The sequence below is a fragment of the Crotalus tigris genome, unplaced genomic scaffold (genome assembly GCF_016545835.1).
Source record: "Crotalus tigris isolate CLP2741 ecotype Arizona unplaced genomic scaffold, ASM1654583v1 scf7180000024384.25900115:4084858, whole genome shotgun sequence".
Classification (NCBI taxonomy): Eukaryota; Metazoa; Chordata; class Lepidosauria; order Squamata; family Viperidae; genus Crotalus; species Crotalus tigris.
Window position 1 is genome coordinate 1,491,995 of NW_024100554.1, and position 24,284 is coordinate 1,516,278.

The 24,284-nt window shown below is 34.7% G+C and overlaps 1 protein-coding gene across 4 annotated transcripts in view; it reads left to right on the forward strand.

Moving 5' to 3' along the window:
* VPS13B (vacuolar protein sorting 13 homolog B) overlaps positions 1-24,284 on the forward strand; it is a 317,155-nt gene that overhangs the window by 257,729 nt on the left and 35,142 nt on the right. For all 4 annotated transcript variants that reach the window (XM_039328885.1, XM_039328881.1, XM_039328884.1 and 1 more), the window contains exons 40-48: positions 72-268; positions 1,346-1,527; positions 3,644-3,993; positions 9,579-9,740; positions 18,535-18,690; positions 20,584-20,847; positions 21,896-21,979; positions 22,136-22,311; positions 23,402-23,572. In XM_039328885.1, the coding sequence (XP_039184819.1) occupies positions 72-268; positions 1,346-1,527; positions 3,644-3,993; positions 9,579-9,740; positions 18,535-18,690; positions 20,584-20,847; positions 21,896-21,979; positions 22,136-22,311; positions 23,402-23,572 (1,742 nt within the window). The remainder of the gene's footprint in view (positions 1-71; positions 269-1,345; positions 1,528-3,643; positions 3,994-9,578; positions 9,741-18,534; positions 18,691-20,583; positions 20,848-21,895; positions 21,980-22,135; positions 22,312-23,401; positions 23,573-24,284) is intronic.

Genomic DNA, 24,284 nt, shown 5'->3' on the forward strand with positions numbered 1-24,284 from the left:
CTGTATATTACACTGCAAATAAATGTCTTTGTCAAGAAATGCCAGGCAACTACAATTTGCAATTGTTTCAGATCCCCTGCAGTTTGGAATACTGGGATGAGCTCCAGAAGACATTTGTTACTTTCAGAGAGTTCAGCTTATCAGAAAGCAAAGTTTGTGAGTTGTCCCTGCCAAGCATCAACTTAATAACTGATCCGAAAGAGCTTGTAGCTTCAGATCTTTGGAGAATTGTTCTGAACAGCAACCAGAATTCGGGAGATGATCAAAGGTAAATACAGCATTGATTATGAAACAGTAATTTATTTCACCAAGACAGATCTTGCTATTTTTTTAACCAAAAGCTAGAAAACTGAAACAGACAAGAACACATGACTCTTCAAACAATTTATTATTTGCTGAAAGAAATCTTACTGAAATAGATGACTGAAACACAAAGTTACACAGGTCTAGATTTGCAGATCTAGAAAAATGCTAAAATTATCCAAACCTTCCACTGCGTAACCTGGTTGGTCAGGGTATAAATCTTGGATCCAAGAAGTCCCCACCTGTCTTTATCTGGCATGATCACAAAGAGATTGAAAGCTTTTTTAAAAAAATAAATCACAGTATTACATCTGAATCCCAAGCTATAATTATTTTAACTTTATTTTGTTGAGATAGGTCCAGGACATAGCGCACTGTATTTACTTGGCCATGTTTCCAAGAAATTATCAAGATTGACTACAATATATTGAATTCAAATAATAAAATAGAAGTGAATATTTGTAAATTTATGTTTGTGTTCAAGGTGAGGAATTTGTTTCTGTTACATTGTGTCACCTCAGCAATCTGATGAAGTTAATTCAATCAAACAGACAATAATTGACTCAGGTTCATCTGGGATCATCTGTAAAAACTTCATGGCTAAGTGAGAATAGAATCGTTTCTTTCTTGACACTAGTCCAGCGATAGGGAACCTTGGCTCTTTTATGGCTCGTGGACTTCAACTCCCAGAAGTCCGAGCCATAAAAGAGCCAACGTTGCCTACCCCTGCTCTAGTCCAACATTTTAAGAATACCTTACTCTCTCGCCTTTTTTTTTTAATTAGATGACTAGTGTATGTCCTAGAAAACAATTCAGGCACAGATTTGGAGAATATTGTCTAAGAAAAGTTTATTTAACTTAAATGGAACATAATATATTCTCATTACAATGCTGTTATTTAAATAAGTGCTCCAAATTAATAGTGTTTAATAATGACCACATTATTGGAGCTCGGATCCTCAAAGATGCTGCTGTTTTAGAACACAATTTAATTCAGTATATTAGAATATTATTTTTGTTTTTCCTCACCTCTCTTCCCCAGTTCAGAAAGTGAATTAGGTTCCCAAAGTGCATCGGAACAGTTTGTGACTCCTACCGCTCTAGCAGCCTGTACTAGGGTAGATTCATGCTTCACTCCCTGGTACGTGCCTGCCCTGGGACTTTCCATTCAGTTTGCTCATGCCGAACTTCATCTTTGCCACCATCTGGATCAGCTGGGCAGAGGTATGTATTTTAAATTCTGAAACAGAAATCTGTAGCTTTTCCGTTTACTCATCGCCTCACCTGCTTTACATTTGCAGTTCTTTTGTCCACTGGACCATATGCTCAAATAGCTTGCACCCACTTATCAGTAGCAGGAATGTGTAAAAAGCAGATGTATTTGAAGGCAGTAATTGCAGAAGGTGCTTCAGTTTTTAAGCTTCAGTATTGGGCCCAAATACCCCCCTCCCTTCACTTTATTGTGAGGCTAATGGAATAAATTTTGCTTTTCACTTTTGCTAGAAAACCTGCCCCACTTTATATGTGCTGTTGAACAAAAAGTCTAAAAGTACCAAGTACTCAAAACTCAGATACAGTGTTATTTTAAAAGGAAATTGGTAGTAAGAGATGCGATCCACCTGGGTTCGTTCAGTAATGTGTGCTTGCGTTATTGTCAGTTTTATTTCCAATAATAATATTATATCGTCTAATTTCAAATAGTATTCTCAATGAGAAATGAGCAAATATTTTAAGCAATTTCTAAAGCATGACATCTTGCTTAAATGATGGTTTTGAAAGTGGTGAATGACTAACATTTTCTTCAAGCTTTCCAAGTTTCCCCATTACCAATTAATATTTTTAGCACTTCAAATGACAGTGAAAGGAACAAAAGAAGCCTGAATCAGGCAGAGGTCCTTCAAAAGATTCATTTTTTTTCTTTTTTAGAACCTTTTTTTAAAAAAAACTAAGCTTTCTTAATTGCTGTTTTTTTATCTAACTTATTCACAGTGGAACAATTAAATGTATGCAACTGGGACTATTGTAGATAAACTATGTCAAGTATTGTTTTCTGGGATAATTGTTTTCTGCAAATTCAAAGTAATGTATTCTGTAATTTTGGTTTCCACTTATTTTTTAAAAAAAAAAATCTGCAAGAGGATTGTATGTACAGTATGCTTGTGATAGCCTTGGCTTTTTGTATCTTTTTGATAATTGACTATATTTTCAATAGTTATATTTTCTATTTCCCTTTTGGGCTCATCAGGAGCTGATCTCTACCTACATCAATGATTACATTTATTTCAATTTACATATTAGCACTGTATCTGAACATACAGTCCTGAATGAGTATCCTCTCTGTTCTCCTAATATGATTATCAATTTTGATTTCTAATTTCTGTTCAGATTTGAAGGACTTTTGCTATTTAGTTCTTGGTAGCTCTGGTTGTTTATTGTCTCTCCGTTTTATTAGCAATGCTGTTGTTCTCACTATCACCTTTGCAATAGCAGTTATAGTTACTAGTTAGTGCACTGTAGGGGCAGACAAATTAATGCTTTCCAGAGGCTTGGGATATATCTGGTCATGTGGCTGGAAGACAAGGCTGACATTCTATGTCTGGAGAGTACCATGGTGCCTACTACATTCCTAATACCATTTAATATAGGCCTTAGCATATTAACTTTTGCACAACACACAGCTTCTTTTATTTGTTGATATTATAGTTCTAAACACAAAGAGGCATGCAAAAGGTCTCTCTTCCACCCAAAATCTGACTAAAGGTTAGGTTATGTATTATAAGACTACTCTTTCTTATGGCTTTAGGTTTATCTTGGGACTTCAAAGACTAATTTTACCTTTCACAAATAGGGACACCAACTCCCAGAATTTTTAGTAATGTCCAGGTTGCCTAGGATTCTGAGAACTGAACCCATGTATCTCAGTGGCACTCAAGTGGGCAGAGCCTTTCCAAAAAGCTTTTGAAAAATAGAGTTCAGTTAACCTTGCAAAAAAGATGTGTAATGGTTATATTGTAACTTAGAGTGAAATAAGTCATAGACCTATATTGTATGATTCCAGAATTTGAATATAAGCACATTTTATTAGAAATGCTGCTGATAGAAATAAACTTTCAGTGGAGAAAATATTGTTTTTTTAATATTTTTCAGTTTACATGTCATGTTTGTGATTACTTAACTATGGTTAAATAATACCTAGAATTTTTGTTTTGATTTTATCTAGAAAAATATAGTTTAGTCATTCCCGCCATATTTTTCTTCTGCATATGTTCATTCCTAGTTTTATATCTATAACATTATATTAAGTATTAGTGATTTACCTAATTTACCTTTTCTTCTACAGAACCACCAAAGTTCCTACATCCATTTATATCTGATAAAAATGTGCCATCTGAATTAGAATATTCAATCATCTCTTTTGAAGAACCTCATACCTATTTCAGGCAATGGAGTGATGGATCTTTCTTCAGAGACATGCAGTTATCCACTAGAATTGACTGTAAACTTTTGGAGTGCAGAAATCTAACTAAGCAAACTGTTGCAAAACCATTTGGTATATTTGGGCAGCTTTCTGTTTCTGGAAATTCCATGGAAAAGATTTTGGATGGAAATATGGTAGTGGATCCTGTATTCATCAGCTTTGGCCAACATACCATCCACTCTCTGCATAAAACCCTTCAGGCTTGGCAACAGGTAAGCAAATAGGCCTGAAATGAAAGGGTTAAACAGATATCGTCTCAAGATTCCTAAGAGTGAAGAAGTATCAAAAGCTTTGTAGAGTGAAGGGACTGAAATAGGAATGGTAAAGCGGCCTCAGGTTCTTTTATGTTGTGTTATGCATTTTACTGAAAATGAAACAAAAGCAAGTGAAATGCATAAAACCTATTTACATATCATCATTTGGTATTGTATGAGCATGATTGGTAAATATATGGATTGGGTTGTGGGTTATTTTTGTTTGCTCTTATATGGGGAAGAAAATTTATTTATTTATCAAATTTCTACACTGCTCATCTCACTTAAGTAAAATGAACGAAAGGTTGCTGAATGAATGTGAATTGAATACAAAAGTCCTATAGAGAAAATGAGTGAGGATTGAATTGCAAAAGATACATATGAAGAAATGTGAATGGGCTGGGAGGAAAGACTAGAGGTAGTAGTTGTAGTTGGGTGGAGTCCTCAAATAGAAAGAGAGAAGTTTAAAGAACAAAAGGAAATGTATGAATTCATATAAAGATACGGTAGAAACAAGACTGGGTTTGCAAGAATAGAAAGGTATGAAAAGTTACAGTGATTGGTGTTTGCATAAATTAAATTTTGCAATATCTCTTTTTCTCTCCTGTTTTTTTGCATATTCCCTAAAATGAATATTATGACACTGTGGATGGAATCTTATTTCCCATTTAGCAGAAACCAGAGATTATATGGTTTTTCCCATTATACCCAGGCCAGTAAGCTAAGGTTTTCTTTACGTTTTAAATCCAAGCAGTGATCTGAATGTGGCTTCTCCAGTTTGGAGCATAAGCAAAAATCATAATTTAAAGATTCAGATCTAACCTTGAAATGCAATTTTGTGCTTATCATGAAATAATTAACTGAAACTGAAGGTACATATTTAAAGAAAGCAAAGATAAGGAAAAGATATGTGAGTTCATAACTGGAGAACAGATTTCCAGGGTGTATTAGTCACTGAGTGACTTGGAAGAGTGCAGATGTAGCAAATGCCAAGGAAATGGTCAATTTTCAGTGTGAAAACACTTGAGATCAAAAGTGTTCTTTTCCTCTTTGAATTCAAGTCTGAATGGGCCAGAAGACACCCTGGCTTGACTATTTTCTGGATTCAGCAGTTATATAAGCAGGATATACAGCATCTAAGCTGATTCACAGAGTAATTGATGTAAGGGCTATAATAATGAGTTTTGCCCTGACAAAGAGTAGCTATCTTAGGCAGACCAAAACCTCTGAAGAATACTTGGCAGAAGCTACAGTAAGTATATCCTGTTAGTTTTATTAACCATTTTGGCAATAATAAATTAAACAATTATGGCAGGAAAGAGTATTGTATACTAAAATTTTTACTACTGTACCATTGAAAAGACATCAAGATTTAATGGACCAGTTTGGATGGATTTAAGCTTGTGTAAATGAGATTGGAATATAACTTGAGGAATAATTGTAATATCAAGTATTTCTCACATAATAATAACCAAATAGGCACTAAAATCTACTAAGGTCCAATCTACATAACATAGAAAAATATTCATAAGTTCTTTCCTTTTAGTTCATAATCAGGCATAACCAGAGAACACTGAATGTTTCACCCAGTCCCTCCAAGTAATATCATGGTTTAAAGTTAGACTTTTCCCTAGTTTCTTGTTTATCCTGTTGAATGAAAAAAAAAAGAATCTGACACATATCTTCCCTGTTACTCTAATGAAGGTTTTTGCCACAACTGATATGAGGTTCTATACATCCAAAACCGATGGCTCAAATTAATAAAAGTATGTACAAACAATATTTTCTGCAATTATCCAAATAATCTCATCCCAGGATTTCTCTTTAGCAATTTCCATACCTATACAAAGTTTTCTGCATTAATTACCCATCACAAAACTACAATAGCAAAGCTAAAAAAGATAAAACATCTGTTTCGCATCAGAGTTTCTTTTTTCAAGGCATTCCAGGATTTTCTTATTGTAAAAGGACATTCATAAAATAAGAGCTAGTGTGATTTAAATCTTTACATCTGGTTCAAATATCACTGTGAAAAAAGAGTCTTTGTAGCTCCAATTTCTGCTTTTTGTCATATTTTGAGCAATGTGCTTAACAGAAAACAAGCAAACAATTTTGAAGGAGGCCTGTTTGCATGGGCTGGTGGAGGAGTAACTACTGCAAAATGGCCTTCGTTACTTTCATGCAGTGAAAAAAGTCTCTCTAGTATCATGTATGTGCAAATAAAGTGCATTGTATAAATATTTAAATGTGTAAGACCACATCAGAAAATGATTGACTGACTTAAACTATAGGGAGTCTTTAAAGAAATACCCTGAGTTGGAAACAACAGGATTGTATAAGTAGAGCCATATGCAAGATGTTCCAGTCAGGTAAATTCTATGAATAGTTAGACCTGATTTATATGCAGGGGTGGCAATGTTCAAATGACCCACAGAGGATATGCCTCTGTAATTGTTGTTGCAATTTCCTTGTTTCCTCTCATCTCGGGAGTTTTTGCCACCATCTTCTGATGTGGTGGGTGAGTCTCTAGTCGAGAGTGTCCTTGATTAAAAACTCAGCATATTTTTACATTAGGGTACATTAGTTATTGAGGTGGGCTCTGAACTACATATTAATGTTAATTGGTAACAACATGTTTCTTCAGTGGGTTCTTTTCTACCACATACTGAAAATTAACTTCCCAGTAGTAAGTATTTTGTGATGTTCAGTGTTCATAATTAACATGGTATTCTGCCAGACCAAATCAAGAGCACCACCATTAATTGAATTCCTCACATTTTCTAACCAAGTATCAGAAACAACTAATTTTGTACACATTGCGGATAAGAGCTGACATACAAAGCATAAAGTAATTTGGCCTTACACCTTTAGGTCAGGAGTTCAAGATAAATGGAAGCCTTTGTTGGAATTTGTTTTTCCCAAAAGGTGAACTCATTTTATTCTTAAATAATGATGGAAGCTTTAACAATAGAAGTAGGCATTACAGCATCACCAGGCTATGTGCTTTTATGATTCCAGGTCATCTGTTCAATTCCTAAGATGATAGAACTTTTTTTTTCTTTTAAAAGCAGTGATTTCCTTCTGTAAGCAATTGCTTTTATAGTCTTTAAGTTTACAAGGCCTTGAAAAATTTAATTGGGAGAAAGTTTTATTCAACTGAATAGGAATACCTTTCTGAGTTTCTATAGGATTTCATAGTTTAAGTGGAAAAAGTGTTCTGAAACATAAGGGGCATAATCCAGTAATTCTAAGTGCTTATGTATATTAATATGTTTGATAGGTTTTTCCTTTTATTTGAATAAAATAAGATATATTTGTTTAAGGGTTACCATCATTTATGGTAAAAATTTAAAGTTAGGATTATTTTGTCAACAAAATGTTCGGCCAGTAAAATCTTTCACTCTACAGATTTATGTAACTTGGATAGTATTGGATATTATGTAGGCCAACACAGTTCTTCAGATTAAAAAAAAAACTTTCTTTAAGGAAAACCTCTGTATAAACTGGTAAGAAGTAAATTCATGTCTGTGACTAATGGTAATCAGAGATGTACCATTAAATAATGTCAAAACAAAGTATGTTCTTACAGTATGACAGTATTGCTTTCTTCAATTATTATTATTAAACATTTTAATTAAATTACAGTGTTCATAATTAATAACATTATAATGTTATAACATTATAACATAAATTAATAGCATTAAGTCTGTAATATCAAATCCTCTTGACCTTGCCCCTGCCTCATTATTCTGAAACCCCTTTCTAACTTCTACTATTGCGTGGAATTAAGAATGGATAGGTATATACATTTAAAAGGGGAGTAGAAATAAGCAGTGATTATATAAATGGCCTCTGTGGAAAGGATACAGCAATTCAATCCTGCCAAGAAGAGATATTAGGTGAATATAAGAATGCAGTATTTTTAAACAGATTCAATAACATGATGCATACACATTAGAGCAGATGGCCACCATAGAAACCAGGTTCTGCAAGGAACAGGTACATACATCATCATGGGCGTTTTTCATAATTTTCAGAAGTAATGGATTACATATTTTGTGCAGCTAACACCTGAGAATGAAGCTTTATGTGTTGGTCTAAATGAAGTGTTGACAAGTACATTTTCTAAAGTGCATTCTTTAGAAATCTGATGGCCAAGAAATAGTTGGCTGGTTGAGAAATCTGGATATCTTCCTTGCTTTTATATGCTTCCATGATATTGCTGACAGAACCATGAGTAACTAAACAACAAAGGAAGAACTTACCCATTGGTGTGGGAGAAGATTCAACAGAAGAAAAATCACCCAGATATAATTCCAGCTGTCAAACAGACAACCATCATAACAATATAACCAAAGATAATGGAAATATTAAAAATGGAACTGAAAATAGGAAATCAGTTATGGTCCTGTAGGCTTCAGTAGAAGTGGGCAACATAATATATTACTTATTGAATGAAGGATACAGAGAATTGGCAATCAGCTTCAAATTGATGGAGTGAGAAAATGTAAAGGTCAAAATATAAAGGAAGAATGTCTTGAAGATCTCATTGTAACATTGCCACTTACTCTTCTGCCTTCAAACCTTTCTTGTAACACAATGTATTAGAGGGATTAATAAATCCTTGAGACATTGATAATTTATACCCTGTCAAAAAAGGCAATTGTATGGAAAGATGCCCAATATATCTGTTGCTCTAGTCTAATCTTTTAAAAGCAGAAACGAGGCCAAATACAATTAATTGAAGACAGACAATGAACAAATTTTTCTAATTTGAATGTTAGAAATTTATGATGTGCATTAATACATTACGCTCATGGTCTGCAGTATTGTTCATTTTTCACCTACATGCCTTGCTCTGTATGCATTTTGAGGAGGAGGAGGAGGATGTTCCCAGATACAGAAGCATTTCTGAGCAATTGAACATTCATAGATTTGTCCTCAAGCATAAAGGAAATCTTCATCCTTCGACTGTTGTTCATGCAATTACTTTAAAAGAAAAATAGTGATTCTCCCTCCCCTCAAAAAAGTATTTGGCTATAGTAGCCTTGCAATAGAAGAGAATATCAACCAGCCTTTATATTAGTTTGAGAATGGTAACTGCTTTATTATCATTAAAAAGTTATTAAGTCCTTTTATTTTAGCCTGTCCCAAAACAAATCTGAATTGCTTGAGCATTCTGAAAACTGTTAAAGGACACTACAATAATGTTTAAAACCAGTTCAGAAGGATTGATTAGTTTAAAACTTTAGCTAAGATGTATTTTTACTAAAATATTAAAAACTCTAAAGGGATCTTCACTAATATTGGGAGTATTAGTATAACTATGGAACATAGATAAAATTTGTACACTTGTCTATAACATATATCAAATATTTAAAAAAACTGCATTTCCCTTGTTTTCTTGTTATGAGGAAAGAATGCTTTGTAGGAATGCTTATGCTAGCGAAGACTCAAAAACTTTCACCACTAGGCAGATAGTTGCCAAACATCCTGGAATTAATCTGAAGCTTATTTTTGGTTTTCTATTTTTTTTCTTTCAGAATCAATGCCCTGAGGCAGAACAGCTAGTCTTTAGCCACTTTGTAATCTGTAATGACACACAGGAGACACTGCGGTTTGGCCAGGTAGACACAGATGAAAATGTTTTGCTGGAGAGCCTTCACAGTCACCACTATAGTTGGCGCTCTCACAAGTCCCCACAGGTATGTATGTCATACAAGTGCAATAGTTGCAACAGTTGTTAAAAATGGAAAGTGTTGAAATAATTGAATTTAAGTTTTTTTGGGGGGGGGGGAGTTCATACATTCTCCTATCTTTAGTTTTCCAGATTTCAGCCGAAGATCCATTCTTAAACAAGACAGAAGAGATAAACAAAAAGGATGAGCAAACCCAGAAATGTTTATATTTCATTCAGGTTTGGAGCTGTACAACAGTGTTTCTCAATCTTGGCAACTTTAAGATGTGTGGACTTCAACTCCCAGAATTCCCCAGCTAGCATTCTGTGAGTCAAAGTCCACACATTTTAACGTTGTCAAGACTGAGAAACAGTGCTCTGCACTCACACACGGTCCAATTTTTTTTAAAAAAAGGACTTCAGGCTTCTGGATGAAAGCACATAAACAATTCATTGGACTTGAGAGAAAGCAAACATCTTCAGCTTTTGGGATGTTAATCCTAACAGTGTGAGCACAAATCTTCTGTTGACAAAAGACAATACAGTTGACAGTAGTCAATAAAGATAATTTGAAAATGACAGTCCAAAAGCTGAGCAATGAACCAGAAATAGGGATCTTGGAGATGGATATCCTTGATGATAACCACTATTGCATACCCAAGCGTATTGAGGGAATTCATAAATATCCATAATTCCTCAACATCTAATTGTGATGAGAAATTTTCCTCTCTATCTACATATATGTGCTTCAACTGCATAAGCTTTCACGGAGTTGGAGTACATGCATAGTGCATGTATGCACAGAACTGCAATGAAGAATCTTGTGTTGGTTCAACAGAGCAAACAACTGCGTGTTTTTCATAATCAGTTTCTTCATAAAAGCTTCCTAGATTTTACAGTAAGAAGAGATTCTAATGATAGTAAAAAGAGATTCTAAAAAAAAATCAAACGTTTCTAGTATTTATTTTTATGTATATGCTTTAGGCAAAAATACCAAACAGATACATAGGAAGATCACTGCAGTGTGCTGTTTGCTGTTGAACATAAGCAAGAAAGGGATTCAGCTGTGGAAAATTAGATTATGAGTATAACATTTTGAGATCATAGCTGGCAACAGCAGCCTGGTGATTGAAGGACAATTTCTTATATTGCTTGTCCGCTGCTGATCATGCAGATTTTCCAGAATAATCTGGGCTGGGCACTCTTGAAAGAGGTATTGGTAGTGCCACATGTTGTACACAGTCATCACTTGTACTTGGGAAAAAATTAGTGAGAAAATAAGATAATTTGGGGAGAACCATTATTTGGGGTTTTTTTCCTCTTCCTTAGTAGGAAGAGGTCTTCCTTAGCAAGAAGAAATGTAGCATATCATGGAGAAAATGTTTTCTGTGATCTGTAAATTGAGTGCAGGTTAATTGAACAGCTAAGGTCAATCACAGGAACCCGCACTTAGTATATATTTACTGTGGAATAACCACGCTGAGTTCACTCATTAATTTTTTAAAAAGCAAAAGGAAAGGAACTTTGACATTTACTCTGCTATGGATTATCCATTATAGAAAGCAATTTAAGGTCCTGGGAATGGGATTGGCAAGTTATGACCAGTATAATTGATAACTCTCTATTTTTCCTCTATGCTTTTTCCTTCTGTGGAAGCAATGTTTTCACATTAATCTTTTCCCTTTGAAATAAGCATAGTTTTTATAGCTGTTTCTGTCTCTTTTTAAACTGCAGTAAAACAGAGCCAATCATGATCAGGAGTTTTTAACCCTTTTATCTCAACGTAGTGAGCATCATAACTTTTCCACTTGTCTTTCTGCCAACATTTAGAACTTCAGGAAGTAAGATTGCCCAGCTAACTACAGAATGTTATTTGGCTTGTTAAAGAAACCTGGAAGGGCAGTTGAATTCTTCCACAAGCAATGAAATATAGACATCCCTAATTGGGCATTGTTAAAGCATCCTTGTTTGGAAGTATCACTGAGTATTCAGAGATTACTGCATATTATTTTAGAATTTTGTTACTTTTATTCTCTGTGTGCCTATGAGATGCCCACTCCTCAATAATAGAAGTTAACTGCACAAGCTAGTGATCTAAAATGAAACAATAGAAGATTTCAGAGGCAAAATAGTAACAGAACAGAGGATATTTTAAAATACTTTAAACAAGACCAATTTGTTGAAGTTTCTTGCTAAACAAATAACATAATTGGAGGAGAGAAACTGTACTGTTTTCCTGAATTTTCCAGAGGGCATTCATAACTTTGGAATAGATTCTCCTCTTCCTGCAGCTACACTTACCTTTCTCTTCTAGGCAAAGTGAACAGGGACAGAGGGGGAGGGATCCAGCTGGAAATGGTAAGAGCCCTTACATAACTTCTTTCTGCGGAGCATTTCTTCCTTGGGATACTCCCATGGACTCCTTCCTAGCACACATTTGGTTGAGGCCACAAGGAAAGAAAAGAAAAACAGCAATGAAACATTCTCTATCATCAATAGCACTACAATGCTTGGTTGTCTGAAACCCAAGATTCTGGTCATTATTAAATTAATGAGCTTTGTAATATTCTGTGTTATTATTGTTCTATTGATATTTTATTACTTCTCCCTTGACATCAAAATTGAGAAGTGGAAGTGATCCACTGGGAAAAGTAGGAATTTGGTTCAATACAGTCTTCTCTTTTCTTCTAAGCTACCCCTGCATCATGTAATTTGTGTGGGTATTTTGAAAAGGTAGTTTGTAAAAATAGCTTGTTACCTGAGGGATCAGAAGAGCAAAGTTCTTGTTTTAATCTGTAATCTGTCTTAATTTTTCAATGGTATTTGCTTGTAAGTATGCAGAATTAATACAAATTCATTAGGACTTCAGTGGGCATATTATGTTGTGGTATGTTCCAAACTCGTTTGCTGCTGGACTTTTTTTTTGAGGAACTTGTTATCTGAAGGTCAGAATAGTGCCCAACTGTGGACAAACCATGCAAGTGTCAGTTTAATGGAATGTGAGATGACTTCATCGTTTTGAAGCTATTTCATTCCTCATGATAATTCTCATCTTGCCAAGTTAGTGAATTTTAAGAACTCTGGGAGCAGATTTTAAGATAAATGTGAAATATGAAATAATCCATATTTTGGAGTCAGAAACTTTCCTCTAGGCATTAGTTCATATTTGACTTGTTCAACTCACACTTGGGAATAAAATGAGTTAGGATCAGGTCTCAAATACCACACTCCCTTATTGGGAAGGAAAACCTGTGTCTCGTGTTTCTTGTTACAGAGGCACTAAGCAGCAGCAATTGCCATAAAATATTTTATTTAACCTTTGCAAAAATGTTTTTTTAAGTATGGCAAAGCAGTTCTTTCAATGAAAATGAATAGTTTTCAAAGAGTTGGATTTCATTAGCATTTGCATCATTTAGAGACTTAATTGTTATTTTGCTGATTATAGTTGAGAAGAAGTATTGTAATTGCCCATTTAAAGTACATAATAAAAATAAATAAAAAGAGGCTTAAAATTCCTTTGGTTTTGCCTCAGTGGTATATAGTTAAAACCTCAAGACATATTTGTTTCAGATGTAAATTTGGTAAAAGAATCAAATTATGGGATTTGGAAGTAAACCCTTTATTTAATAGCTACTTAAAAACAGCAATAAATAGAAGATAGAATTTTAGATTCCCATATTTTGGAAAACAGCTGCACATCTTATTGAATACATATGGTTAAAAAGATAATTCTCTGAATTATTGTTTTCCCTTTATTTTTATGCTTATCCTCTAAACATCTCACTGCATTTTGTTCAAACTGTACTTCTCCAGCAGAAAATATATTTACCAGACTTCTTTCATGATTTGAAATCCTCACTTGTTCAGATGTCCTTGATATTCAAGATATTTCTTGAGTCCAGGTAGTCCTCACCTTATGACTGGTCGCTCAGTAACTATTCAAAGTTATGACAGACCCCTCAATAGGTCTTTCTTCCTATGGTCCCATTCCTGCCTACAGTCACATGACCACATTTTGGGTGTTGAGCAATGAGCCCACAATTATGGCTGTTTATAGTGTCCCATGGTCATATGACCTTGATTTACTATATTTTTGCTGAAAAATGTTTACTTCTGGTGTTTGGCAAAAGCACTGTAGGAGATGACCAAGCTGAGACCAAGGGAAGGGTCAAGCACATCATCAGTTTGGAGTCCGTTCAAGCCCACTAGAGATCTGAGTCCAACCCTGCTTGAATTCTGTTGTCTCTTATCTATCACCAATTGGCCTTAGCCATTAGTAGTTCAGATTCTTGTAGAGGTATCATAGAATAAATTTGTACTTCTTTGAATAACTCTGGTTCCGATTTCTTGCATGGTTAAGTGAACAATGGGTTCACTTAAGAGTCACTGCAAACAAAAGGTCATAAAATTGGGTAGGTCACATGATGATCTGTTTTACTATTGTCGTGACTTACAAGTGTAATGGGTAGGCTCCATTAGAGTTGTAAGTTAAGGATTAGCTATACACGATTCTGCTCATCTTCATACTGGTACATAAAACTATAAAGTACACTGCCTTCTTGCTTCTGGAAATTGTAATGCAGTTAAGAGAAAGAACAACAGCATTTACATTACACGCTGCTCCATAGTGCTTAACAGCACTCTCTGAGCAGTTTACAAATATCAGCATATTGCCCCCAACAATCTGGCTCCACATTTTACTGATCTTGGAAGGATGGAAGGTTGAGTCAACCTTGAGTCTGTCAGAATCGATCTTCTGGCTGTGGGCAGAGTTAGCCAGCAATACTGCATTATAGCTAGTGTGCCACCACTGCTCTTGGAGAGCATGTAAGCATGCAACTTGTTAGGAAGAAAAAAATGCACTATGCCAAGTGTTTCTATGCTGATAGGCTCCAAATACATTGTATACCAACTATACCATGCAAAATTCCACATCACTAGGCCATATTGGCTGGGAATTCTGGGTTTGAAATCCATCATAGCTGGAGGCTTCAGTAAGCAAAGTTTGAATTGTGTGATGTAGTCAATAACTTTTGAGCATGGACTCTGCAGAAGTTCTCCTAGGTAGACCTCTGTTTTATAGGGTGCTATCCTGAACCTTTTTTCTTCCCAGTTTTATAACAATTTATATTACAGGGGTACTTAAGTTTGTGAACATTTAAAAATGAATTTTCAATATTTCTGCATAAATATGACCCCAATTAAATAAATAAATTCAAAACATTATTCTTGTTCAAGAAATGATACAAATTCAAATGAGTTTACAAACTTTTAAGGATTACTGTATTGCTTTTATCAAGGTTCTCATTTTTTTCTGTTTTAAACACAGTATTGTTTAAATTACAATTAGCTTCATATCTCTCCTATTTATTTTTTCCATTCTGTGGAATCCTGACTGTCGCTTTCTTCTCATGCTTTATTTTACCACTCTTACTACCAGAATTTTTAATGTAACAGCAACATATGGCCTGGATTCCTAATTTGGTGCTATTAATTTGCCTCCTTTTATGAAACATTTCAAATTGCTACCTGTTCCTTAGTTACATGCTTTCTGGATTGCAAAATTAGCTGTCATTAATGGTGTACATGATTCCCAAGAGCAGTCCGTAAACAATTTTGTTCAACTTTTTAAAAATTAAATACAATAGTATAGAAAAGAAACCTCAAAGATAATTCAAATTAAATAAATAAGGATAAACTGTAGTTCATTTTATAACCAAGACCAAAAATAAAGTGCAAATGGAATTTGTTTGTGATATGTTTCTCAGTTTGGCAAATTTATTGTAAATATTTCCACTAGATTTTTTTACCTGCAAAGCAAAAATAAGAACTTCTTGACATTGTACTAGCATAGCAGTTAGTGATCCAATCTAAAAAGGTTATTTTTTCATGTAATGGATGGCAACCTGACAGCAGTTTAAGCTGTTCTGGGAATTATCTACATTAAATATCCCATTCTTCTGTGCTAAAGTTACAAAGGACCAAAGAAAATGTTTGGCGATTTGAGCTTCTTATCTGAGACTTTGTAGGTAAACAGATAATCCCCTTTTAAAGAGAAAACACATGAGTTATACAGTTTTTCCTGATTATTGAAATATGATATAATTGGGTTAACTCTTCCAGTTTATGTTGAAGGGATTAATGCAAAAAACAATTTCATGATTGTTGAAATTGAGATTCACAACAATATTGAGCAGAGTATTTGTAATGATACCACTAATCTGAATTTCTTCTTCTTCGTCTGTGCCTTCTGTCATTCTGCTTGGTGTATCTAGAGCAGAGGTGTCAAATTGGCAGCCTGCGGATCAGATGCGTTATATGTTACTTGACGCGATCGAGTTTGACACCCATGATCTAGAGCTCTCCTGCCTTCTTTTTTAATCAAGCTATTTTTTCCATTGTCCATTGAGTTTCCTGAATTTCTTGAACTTTCCTAATTTCAAACCATCTATTTTTTCACTAACATCTGGGCTTTCTTTTAACTTTTACAATTAATGGAAGATACCTGACCAAACTCCATTAATTTCATCATAATATATCATAGATTTAAATATTGTAAAGGACTGTGTCAGTTCAGAATTCTGCATGCTGTCAAACAAAGCCAGCATGTTGATGACCAACACTATCCCATAATTTATGTATTTTGCTCATTCATCATGACTTAGTCTTATGTGCCGATTCGATCCCTGTGGTCTATTCAAATTATGATTAGAAATCCTGGTGTTACCATGTTATATATTGTATGTAGCAGATAGGTTAATAGTTTACTAAGTAGATTCAGCATGAACAGATAAAAACCAACAAAAATCCAGAACTTCTTCTGCAAAGTGTTCTGGCTTGGTTGTTTTGCATTGTTTCTATATGTTTTTAAAAATAATAATAATGGTGTAGGGAAGAAAACACTGATATCAGCATTTTAAAAGAATGTACCCAAACTCATTCCTACAAAGATTCCCTATATAAAATATTATACATGAATACATACCTTTGAAATGTTACCTAATGGCATCAGGAAGGGGCTGGCTAAATTTTACACATTCACATACTGAGAGGATGGAAGCAACTGCAACATATCCAGAAGCAGTAACTTAATTATACAGATTACTGTGAGGCTTGATCAGGTTCTAAAGCATAAATCAATGCATTCTGTGCATCATTCAACATCTCTAGATGGCTGCAGTAAAAGGGGAAGAAGGAGCATGCAAACAGTGCTTCCGGTAAATCAGTTTTATGCCAGAATATCTGACATCTAGCCACGTGCTAAAGAAATCTCTTGACCTAAGCTTCAGAGCCATTTTAGTTGTTTGCACCGAATATGCCACCAAATTACTATTTAACATGATGATTGCATGTGGCCAAGAAATCATAGTATTACCCAAAGCCCCAAATTGGAATGTAAATATGAAGATAATTTAAATCATCTTCCCAATGCAGAGCCACAGTGACGGCCAACTGCAAGTTTCATGGGAAACCAGATACAAATACTTTTTGTGACATAAAGTTAGAAAAGATAGCAACTTTTTGTTGAAAACTAAAAATTAAAAACGTCCAGTTGAAAGCTGACAGCAGATTAATTGGCAATGCTCATTAATGAGGTAGTTGTTTATATAAGGTGGGAAAGATTCTCCAACACAAATAGTCTACATTCAGGCTAGATATATTCTGCACTGTATTGTATTGCATTGCATTGCATTGTTTTTTACTTAGGCACCATCCAATTACAATCCACTCTGGGAGATTCTCAGCACAAAAACAAATCACAAATCTACATAACAATAAACAGTAACAAGATGTCAGAAACTGGGCAATGTCTTACACAGGCCCTATGCTTGAGGGGCTCCCACTATTTTAGTTCAGTGCCTGAGATAATAATATATCTTAATTCAGAACATTTTGGTTTTTTAGTGATGCACCATAACTGAGAATAGTTTTTATATATCATTCTCCATTTTCTTTTTCTAGCTACCTTGCTCTCTCCAAACTCTTATTCCTTGTATTTTGTTTATATGTCATTTTGGTTTTGGCCACAGAAATTCTATTTCTCTGTTTGGTTCTAAGATTTAAATATCAAAGTTGTTTCAGAGAATGATTTTTCCCCTTCAGGGTCCTTATTATCTTGTATATTTGTGTTAGTAATCAAGGTCTAGCGCTTGTCATTCAAAAGCCACCCACTGTACTGGACATGTTTATTTTATATTCAGTTTTGTGCTGAAGGGACCAAAAATTGCCAGCAAGTTACTGGGTTGCAACATATAGACATTTGCTATTGTGCCTCCTTTTTAAAGGTCAGTTTCATCCTTCACTGGATGGAAAGCATAATTTCAAAATGTTATCTCCATTAGCCTTGATTCATTGTCCTCAAGCTGTAAGTAGAGGATTTGTTATCTCCTTCTGGGGCCTTGGTTTTATTTGTGTTTTTAGTATTCACAACACATCAACTTGGTAACCTTCTTTGGCTAGAGAAAGGGGTCTCATCATAAATAACTGTATGGCAGGCTGCTTCCCTCATGTAAAACTTAGCCTCTGATAAAATAGGCTAACGTGCTTAGAAATTCTCCTTTCAAAACTGGAAGTTTATTTACTTTCTGGAATATAAAACACATGATTATCAAGACTTATGATGTCCTCGAATGCTAGATTACATGGGTCATGCAGCTTGTTTATTTTTCCAGTGAAAGGTAATAGACATTTTCAGTTCTCATAATGAGAACCTTTTCAGCAATAAAACTTGTTACTTACCATAAAGTTAACTGGTTATTATGGGTCATCAGTTAACATGTTTATTGTTTATTTCTGCTTTGTTTGTTTTTTATTCTTTTCAGCTGCTACATACTTGTATTGAAGGTTGGGGAAACTGGCGGTGGTCTGAGCCATTTAGTGTAGATAATGCAGGAACATTTATCAGAACTATTCAGTATAAAGGAAGGACAGCTTCGCTTATTATCAAGATTCAGCAGCTCAGTGGAATACAAAAACAAGTAAGTAAAAAAAAGGTTTGCATGCAATACATGAGCATTTCTAGATAGGATTCTTTTTCCATCATATTGTCTAGGGAAGCTGTTAGTCATAATTATGCTTATGTAATCATGTAATAACCACAATAGCGACAGATGCTTTCATGCTTTCAGTTCAGACGTAATCGTGAAGCGTCTTCTTCTCTTATCATCCTTTTTCTCTTTCTGTGAGTGGTTTAATAGAGGCATTGGTTCTGAAAACAAGAATTATAGTACCACAGTGGCAGGTTCAGATTATACATTAGGACCACTGGTAGTTCTCGACTTACAACCATAACTGAGCCCCAAATTTCTGTTGCTAAGTAAGACATTTATTAAGTGAGTTTTGCCTCATTTTATGACCTTTCTTGCCACAGTTCTTAAGTGAATGACTGCAGTTGTTAGTAACATAGTTGTTAAGTGAATCTGCATTCTCCATTGGCTTTGCTTGTCAGAGGATTACAAAAGGTGATCACATAATCCGGGACTCTGCAACTGTCATAAATATGAGTCAGTTGCCAAGCATCTGAATTTTGAACACATGCCCACCGGGATGCTGCAACGGTTGTAACTGTGAAAAATGGTCATAAGTCACTTTTTTCAATGTTGTTGTAACTTCAAACGTTCACTAAACAAACTATTGTAAGTCGAGAACTACTTGTGATGCACTCATAATACTGCCTCTTGGAAAATCCTGGACACTCTCCCCCTCTCCGGCCGCCTTTAGTTACTCATATGTAAAGTGATTTTCTACATTGATCATAATTTCACAGTAATACAGACAACTATGCAATAAAATACTACAACTAAAAACTAATTAACAACCCAATTTAAAATATAATACAGGTATTACTAAAATTGTGTGGCAAAGGGAAAACATCAGCTTCCGTTTGAGTAAAACACAGCAACAGCACATGAATGTCTGCAGACTCTGTGCCTGCTGAGCATATAAAACAAATGACAATTCATAACACGGTATGTGGCCTCTCGGATAGTAATAGCCTAGGCAGTTTATGGTTTCAAAGATTAAGGATAACAACTTCTATTCAGGCCTGGAAACAGGTGTCGGCCAGAGCAGGAATTTCATTGTATGATATGATGACAGGTAGCAACTTGCATTGATTAAAACCTATTGGTAGTCTCCATGGGCAACACATTTCTGAGCATATTGCAGCATTCTAGACAAGATGAAATCAAGGCTTGGGTAACTCTTGCCAGCCCGCAGAGAATCTTGTTTAGTTTTACATGATTTTTCTTTTCAGTTTTGAGTCTGTTCTTTTTTTAAAATTTTACACTGATAACTCTATTCACCTACCTTGATTTTAAAGTCAGTATTTAAAATAGAGTATCCCAAATCAGGTAGCACAGGAAAGATATTTAAGAATAGGTTACGTATTTCTCAAAGCTCAACATGGAAAAGAAAATTTCAAATCGTATCAGAACAGGTGGATAAAATGTTTGATTTCAGTACAGTATTAAACATTGGTTCACTGGCCAAGGTAATCACATGTGAGCATTCTTGTCTTTCTACAAGCATCTTTTTATAATGCAGGGGTCCCCAACTCCCGGGCATGACCCAGTACCCGGCTGCAGCCCATTTAGAACCAGGCCACAGAAGTGGCAGGTGCCCACATGTGCAACTCGCATTTGTGCAAGTGATGGACACCCGTACCTGCCGTTTGTGCAAATGGAGTTGCATGTGCTTGCCTGTCGTTCACGCGGAACCATCCCCTCCCCTCTGCTGGTCCACAAAGCTAGAAAGGCTGGGGAACTCTGCTATATGTAAATGTATGTGCAAGGTGCATTTTAGCTTTCCGTCTGTGAACTGATTTATATGTAACACTCTTCTATGTTGTCTGTATATTTTTTTTAATCTAGATAATCATTTGTGGAAGACAAATTGTATGTAGTTACCTATCTGAAAGCATTGAACTGAAAGTTGTTCAACATTATATTGGGCATGATGGACAGGCTGTTGTGAAAGAACACTTTGATTGCCTTGAACCCAAGCAGAAACTACCATCATATGTTCTAGAAAATAATGAGTTGACAGAATTGAGTGTAAAAGCTAAAGGGGATGAAGATTGGTCAAGAGATGTGTCACTTGAGTCAAAGCTGACAGAATATAGCACAGTCATCCAGGTATGGAAACACATATTGGGGAGGGGGAGGGGAGCATTGAAAGAGTCAAATTGAGACTCAAATTGCTTAATGTTTCCTTCTTTCTATCCCCATAAATATCCCAGTCCAAATGAGTTAATTCCTATATAGTGTTTTTTAAAAATCCTATTTACTTGCTAATAGTGTGCCTGCTGCCATTTCCAGTCTGAACACAAATAGAGATAGCCTCTGGAAAGATAATTAAAATTGTATTATGTTGCAAATAAAGACAAAATAATTCTTTTTCTTAGTGAAGAAAATAAAATGCTAATAGGCAACAGAAGAAAGTTAGAGCAAATTAACTCTTCTTGCTTAGTCTTTTCCAACTGGTGGTTGTGTTACCTCAGGCAATTGTGAATTAAAGGCACTAGACTGAAACTTGAGATTGACAGAAATTTTGTCAAGGAATATCCTACTTTCAGTTAGTTTAAATCTTCAGAGCTAAAGGGTCTTGATGATATTTGGCAATTTTTTTAATGTATTGTCTTTGAGAAATCCTAAAGAACTGTTGAAATGCCACATAATTGGAAGAATTGTGCTATTCTTGCATTAAAAATGATCAAGTACTATCCCTATATCAAAAAGGGTGAAAAAAGAATCCAAAGAATTACAAACTAATCCATCTGTGACGTTTATACCTGAAAAGATTATACAACAGATAATAAATTTTTAAGGAATTTGAAACAATGTGGAGCATGGACTATCAAGAACCATTTTTAAGCTAGACAAATGAACTGACAAAAATGAACAATTGTAACAGAAACCAATATAAGTTTATTTGTTTAGGAAACAGAAATTAAATATCATTTAATTAAAAATTAAAGCGATATCAGCCACAGATGCTTTAGTTTAGATTCCTGAACTCAGCAAAGGCTTGCAGTTGAAGGCCTAAATAGCCTCTTCCATTTCCCTACCGTTAGTTGGATTCTAAACAGGCATTCTTTACAAATAACAATTCTTTCTGCTTTGCAGTCTGTTTTGTTGTGGTTATTTATATTAACCTCTATAAATATATTTTCTTTCACTGCAGGTGCCATCATCAAATAGTTCTATTATTTATGTATGGTGCATGGTTTTGACGTTAGAGGCACAGACACAAGTCCAGCAACGAATTGTGAGTACCTTCCCCCTTGTGCAAATTGATCTTACTCTTCCTGTTCTGAATAGGGTCAGTTTGACCCTAAAACAGAGATTTATTGACAGTTTGTTATAATGGAATGCTGAGTTGGAACACTGCATCCAATATTACTCTGCTCTTTTACTTTTGTAGATTGTTTTCAGTCCTCTTTTTATCATACGGAGCCATCTTCCAGATCCCATCATCATACATTTAGAGAAAAGAAACCTGGGTCTGAGTGAAATGCAGTTAATTCCTGGAAAAGGACAAGAAAAAACTCTGCAAAATATAGAACCAGATCTAATCCATCACTTAACCTTCCAAGCCAGGTAAAAAAAATTTCCTAAACATGTTAGATTTAAAAGTTACTTTTGTGTTCATACAAAATTTAATTAGCATTATCCCAATTTCATGTAAGTAATGGAAATTTGGAGTAGTAGTTCCCAACTGTTTGCTTTATAAGGATCACCAAATTGTTATTGGAAACTTTTCAGACCCTAATATAAACTAAAGGTTGACAGTACCATACTTTCCACTCCCCCAACCAGCACCCACAGGAATATAAAATTAAATAAAAATAATTAATATAAAAAGATATAATGCCCAGAATTTTACACAGATTACCAAATCTGATCAAATATCAATGTTCTCACCAAAGTCCTGTGGGATTTCAGTCTCCTTGACAAAATATAACAAAATCTAGCATGCAATTTCATGCAATCTTTTTTTAAAAAAATATTTTAATTTTATTTTGGAGCATGAAGCACAGATCTCATTTATTTTCTAGAATCACGACAAATTAGAAACAACTGCTTAGAGCATAGATAGCTATTTAAGCAGTCTAAGGTTTTGGACTGATGAAGACCCAAGCAACCATTGGATAAAAAAATCCAGAGTTGTAGACTTCCCCTTTACCCAAAAGACGTCAACCTATTCTTCAGTGTAATATGAGGCTATGAGCAAAATAACTCAGAAAATCTCCATCTTAAACTGCATGTATAAATATTATTTCTCATTGGCATGTGGTTTCCTCCCATAATTCAGTATTTTAATATTTTATTCACAACGTGGTTTTATATTTAATCCATTAATTTTAAATATTAATTTTTTAATATTATGCTATTTGTATTTATAAAGTTTTATAGCATGAACCATTTCATTTCCATCTAGAATGTGGCTGTATTTGAGTTTTCTAATTTTTTTGTGCAGATATTGAATAAAGTGCTAGGTCAGTGATTATAATAATGACACTACTATTTTCATCTTAATAAATTTGTTAAGGAAGACCCTTGGGATTTTCATGTTTGGAAAAATAGTTTAGAACTCAGGTAGCCGCCAAAAGTTTGACAGTTGCTTTCTTAATAAATTCATGGAATGAATACCACATCTTTTGTATTTTTTTTTTTATGCATATGGCAGGGAAGAAGATAATCCCTCAGAATGTGCAGTGCCTATCTCAACAGCACTTATTAAACAGATAGCCACCAAACTGAATACGAATGGCACCATACATGAAATACTCAATGATTTTTATGGGTGCAGCAGCTTGCCACAATCTGTCTGGCCTTACATAAGGAAGGATTTTGCCAGGTATTATTCCTTTTCATTATTTCTTTTTGGAGTTATTCTACTTGCAATGGCAGAAATGTCTTTGCAAGTGACGCGTGATCTTCAAATATCTCACATTTAAGAACTTTATATAATTCAGGTTAGTTTTCTTTCCTAAAGAAGGGGAGTGGATGAATGTGCCTTCAATGTTAAATGTCCCATTCTCTCTCACTCGCATGTCTAGAACAGAGATAAGAAAGGTCTCTTTCCAAAATGCTAGAATGTCTCTTCCATTCACAATCCAGACTACTCTCTCTCTCTTGCTTCACCAAAGTGACTGCGGTTGCTGCAAAAAGACATATTGAATACGTAATTTAATTCTAAGAAAGGTAGCCTTAAGGTCTAAGGGCAGACCAGACCAGAAACGGAATGCAGTAGTTTTACCAGTAGAGTTGCTTCACAGTCCTAATTCAGCAAATAATAGTAAGCAGGTTACTTTGATACCAATTCATCAATTATGATTGTATGAATGTAGTAATAATAACCAGAAATCATGAATGAATATATAAAAACTTCTACACATCAGGAGAAATAAAAAATAAAATAAAATCAGACAAAAGGTGCTTGTAAACTTAATATTTGTCTAGATAGACTTTTGGTTTGGTTTAGTTTGAGGTATTGTTCATGTTTGTTTATTTCTAAAATGTCCAATAGGCAAAAGAAGAAACTGACAGCTCAGTTCAGCCATCTGTTT